The sequence below is a fragment of the Colobus angolensis genome, unplaced genomic scaffold (assembly GCF_000951035.1).
Source record: "Colobus angolensis palliatus isolate OR3802 unplaced genomic scaffold, Cang.pa_1.0 Scaffold25, whole genome shotgun sequence".
NCBI lineage: Eukaryota > Metazoa > Chordata > Mammalia > Primates > Cercopithecidae > Colobus > Colobus angolensis.
The window spans coordinates 2,442,430-2,447,027 of record NW_012115710.1 but is presented as its reverse complement, the minus strand read 5'-3'; the positions used below and the strand labels follow the sequence as shown (position 1 = coordinate 2,447,027).

Genomic DNA, 4,598 nt, shown 5'->3' with positions numbered 1-4,598 from the left:
TTTAGTAGAGACGGGGTTTCACCATGTTAACCAGGATGGTCTCCATCTCCTGACCTCGTGATCCACCTACCTCGGCCTCCTAAAGTGCTGGGATTACAGGCGTGAGCCACCGTGCCCGGCCTTGACAACCTGATTCCAATATTTAAGTGAAAAAAAAAAGGACCAAGAATGGTCAAGATACTATTGAAGGAGATTAAGGAAAGGGTTTTGATGTACTCGATATCAGGACTTATTTTTGAATTTATAGACAGTGATGACTCAGGGACAGTAAAATTGACTATTGGAATAGAACAGAGGCCACAGAAAGAGACCCACAAAATACAGAATTTTAATACGTGACAGAATTGGCATGTAGCTCAATGGAGAAGGGAGAAGGACTACTCAGAAATGAAAGAGAAACGTATCTGGATCAACACTATACACCACACACAAAAGTCAACCCCAGATAGAGTGAGCACTTAAATGTCAAAAGAAAAGCATACTCTCTATGTCCATCACTTCAATTTTTTTTTATTCTTCGATCCCACAAATACGTGAGAACATGCCATGTTTGTCTTTGTGTGCCTGGCTTATTTCACTTAACATAATGATCTCCAGTTCCATCCATGTTGTTGCAGATGACTGGATCTCATTCCTTTTTTGGCTGAATAGTACTCCATTGTGTATATGCACTACATTTTCTTTATCCGTTCATCTATTGATGGACACTTAGGTGACTTCTGGATTGTTTGCAAGTCAGTGGATCAATGCTTGAGGGGATGGGTACCCCATTCTTCATGATGTGTTTATTTCACACTGCATGCCTGTATTCAAACAGTTCATGTACCCCATAAATATATACACCTAACATGTATCCACAAAATTAAAAATAAAAAAAATTAAAAAGAAAAGCATAAAACTTTTAGTAGAAACTATATTTGAATATCTTTCTAATCTTAGGATGGGTGAATTTTTTTTTTTAATGAGATCCAAAAGGTACTCAATAGAAAAGAGAGGATTTGTGAATATGATTATATTACAACTAGGAACTTATGTTCATCGAAGATCACTTTAAGAAGTGAAGACGAGCTACGCATTGGGAGAATATATTTACATTTACGACACATATAATGAGAAAAATAGTGTAAAGATGTACAAAGCCCTCCAACAAATTCAATAAGAAAAAGTCAAACACCCAATAGGAAAATGGGATCCAGATGTGGCCAGGCATTTTACAGAGGATGAAAACACAGAGAGATTTTTCATCTTCCTTGGTTACCAAGGAAATGCAAATCAATACCATAGTAAGATAGTAAAATAACCTCCAAAATTGAGAAAACTGAGAAAAGCAAGTGCTGGAGAGATGACAGAACAACAAGATTTCCTAGGCATAGATGACAGTATAAATGGATGTAATTGCTTTGGAAAGCCGTTTTTCATGACCTTGTAAAGATGCCCATTCACATGCCCAGCGATGCGGCAACTCAATCTTTAAAGAAAAGCTCTTGCGTGTTAATACCATGAGACAGGGATAAGAATGTTCAGAATGGCTCAAATGGAAAAACTCAAGTGTGCATCAATATGAGCTTAGGTGATAGATACAACCATAAAATATAATATTATAGCGGTCACACCTATAATCCCAGCACTTTGGGAAGTCAAGGCGGGTGGATCAAGACCAGCCTGGCCAACATGGTGAAGCCCCATTTCTACTAAAAATACAAAAATGAGCCTTGCGTGGTGATACGTGCCTGTAATCCCAGCTACTGAGGAGGCTGAGGCAGAAGAGTTGCTTGAACCTGGGAGGCGGAGGTTGCCATGAGCTGAGATCGCACCACTGCACTCCAGCCTGGGCAATGGAGTCAGACCCTGTCTCAAAAAATATAGATATTATAACTGGGAAAAATGAATAGAACTGCAACGTCATACAACATGGATGAATCATAATACAATGTTGAGTCTACAAAGCAAGTCCGAGAAGTGTGCATGGAACACGATACCCTCTGTAGATTCACAAACAATTAAAACTAAATAGTGGTATATGTTAAGTCTACATATATGTGACAACAGTAGGAAGACAAGATTCACAACAGTGGTTACTGGGAATGGATCAGGGAGCAACACAGGTGGATATAAGTTATCACCAATGTGTTAGGTCTTAGGTTGGATGGTGGGTTCGCAGTTATTTATCATATTATGAACAAAAGTGAAAAAGTAAAAGTAATTGATGCTTGTTCCAGTGATTATAGCTTGGTCACGAACTAAGCATTTTGGATAATTCCATTTGGGACAACACTAGATCAATTTTATAAAAGAGGAGAGGAGACATGCTGGACAGAAACAGCGTGAGAAAAAACTGCAGGGGCTAAAGAAGCCCCAGCCCCCGTCCCTCAAGAATTCCATAGATATCAGCCAGGCATGGTAGTTCACACCTGTAATCCCAGCACTTTGGGAGGCCGAGGCAGGCAGATCACCTGAAGTCAGGAGTTCGAGACCAGCCTGGCCAACATGGTGAAACTCTGTCTCTACTAAAAATACAAAAATTAGCTGGGTGTGGTGGCACATGCCTGTAATCCCAGCTACTTGGGAGGCTGAGGCAGGAGAATTGCTTGAGCCTGGGAGGCGGAGGTTGCAGTGAGCCGAGATCGCACCACTGCACTCCAGCCTGGGTGACAGAGCAAGACTCCGTCTCCAAAAAATAAAAATAAAAAAGAATTCCACAGATATGACGAGGGGGTGGAGACAGGTAAAGGCAGTGGTGATGTGTGATGGGGACAGGGATTCGTATAGTGCTGTAAACACAGAACAGAAGGGGTAGATGTCAACAGGAGGGGAAATGACTAGAGTAACAGATACAGAGATTAGAGCTGGAAGGATTAGATGAGGTAGTCTGGTGGAAATGGGGAAGAAAGGATGGAAGAAACTGTACTTCCAAGGGCTCTGAGTTGTAGGACAGCAGGTCTGTATGGAGACAGAAGGCCAGCATGGCCAGGCCATGGGGCAGGATCAGAGGTCAGGAAACAGGCTGAAGTGGCCACCTGGTGTGGGGCAAGGAACACGGGCCTGATTCTCTAAGCGACGGGAACAAACAACAACTCCAGGCTGCCTGGGAAGTAATAGTTTTGGGGCGATGGTTCTGGCAGCCTGAAGTTTGGGATGAGAGATGGAGGCAGGGAAGAGGTGAGGCAGGCTCTGTGGTCAGTAGAGGTGGGGAGGGAAGATGAGCAGAGGACAAGTTAGTTTTACTTTTAGAAAGAAGGTTGGTGGCCGAGTTCGGTGGCTCACGCCTGTAATCTCAGCACTTTGGGAGGCTGAAGCAGGCAGATCACCTGAGGTCAGGAGTTCAAGACCTGCCTGACTAACATGGCACAACCCTGTCTCTACTAAAAATACAAAAATTAGCCGGGCGTTGTGATGTGAACCTGTAATCCCAGCTACTTGGGAGGCTGAGGCAGGAGAATCGCTTGAACCTGGGAGGAGGAGGTTGCAGTGAGCCAAAGATTGCACTGCAGCCTGGGTAACAAGAGTGAAACTCCATCTCAAAAACAAACAAACAGACAAACAAAGAAGGTTGAATGGGACATAATGATTTCCTGGATCTGGGATATGAAGGGGGAGAATGGGAGAGAAGAGACCTCCCAGGAGACGAGGGAGGAGTGGGTTTGGTGGAATGCTGAGGAGCTCAGCCTGGACTTTCCGAGTGGACATGCACAAGAGAAGATTCCCAAGCCACTCACCCAGGAGACGGTACCCATAATGGGGTCTTCATCATCCATTTGTTCTGGACTCCCAGCTGCTTGCTTCCTGCGGACTTTCACTCTAAGGAAAGAAACCAGTACAGTGCAGCTGGGACCACCCAGGTACAGGTTCGCAGGCTGCCCCATCCCGTGTTAAGATGGTGAAAATGACAGTGAAGTCATCCAGGCCCTGGAACTGAACTCGGAGACCTTCCTGACGTGGGAATGAGGGCTCCATCCTCCTGGATAACCAGGGATTTGGTCAGGGTGCCATGGACTGAATTTCTGTCATATAGACCCCCTCTTACACACAAAACCATGGCAGGAATGGTCATAGCAGTGTTATGCATCATAGCCAAGAAGCAGAGGCAACCCAAATGCCCATCAATGGCTGAGCAGACAAATCAAATGTGTTTCATGTATACAATGGAATATTATTTGGAAACAAAATGGAATAAAGTATCGATGCATGCTACAACATGGATGAACCTTGAAAACATTATGCTGAGTGAAAGAAGTCAGCCACAAAGGACCACATATCGCATGATTCCATTCACATGAAGTACAGCTGCAGCTTCAGGAGAGACAAATCCACAGAGACAGAGAATAGGTTAGGGCTGGGGGAAAGAAGCGGGAGTGATAGCTAAGGGGTGCAAGATTTCTTTAGGTCTTCGTTTTTCACTTTAGGCTAATGAAACAGTTCTATAATTGATTTTGGTGATGGATGCACAACTCTGTCAATATACTTAAAGCCACTGACTCGTACACTTTCAGTGGATGACTTGTACAAAGTGTGTATCTCAATAAAGCTATTAGAAGAAAGGAAAGAAAAGAAAGAAAGAAAGAAAGAAAGAAAGAAAGAAAGAAAGAAAGAAAGAAAGA

The 4,598-nt window shown here is 43.4% G+C and overlaps 1 protein-coding gene across 2 annotated transcripts in view; it reads right to left on the bottom strand.

Moving 5' to 3' along the window:
- LOC105514696 (sialic acid-binding Ig-like lectin 14) overlaps positions 1-4,598 on the bottom strand; it is a 39,543-nt gene that overhangs the window by 10,490 nt on the left and 24,455 nt on the right. For both annotated transcript variants that reach the window (XM_011946231.1, XM_011946230.1), the window contains exon 8: positions 3,717-3,798. In XM_011946231.1, coding sequence (XP_011801621.1) covers positions 3,717-3,798 — 82 coding nt within the window. The remainder of the gene's footprint in view (positions 1-3,716; positions 3,799-4,598) is intronic.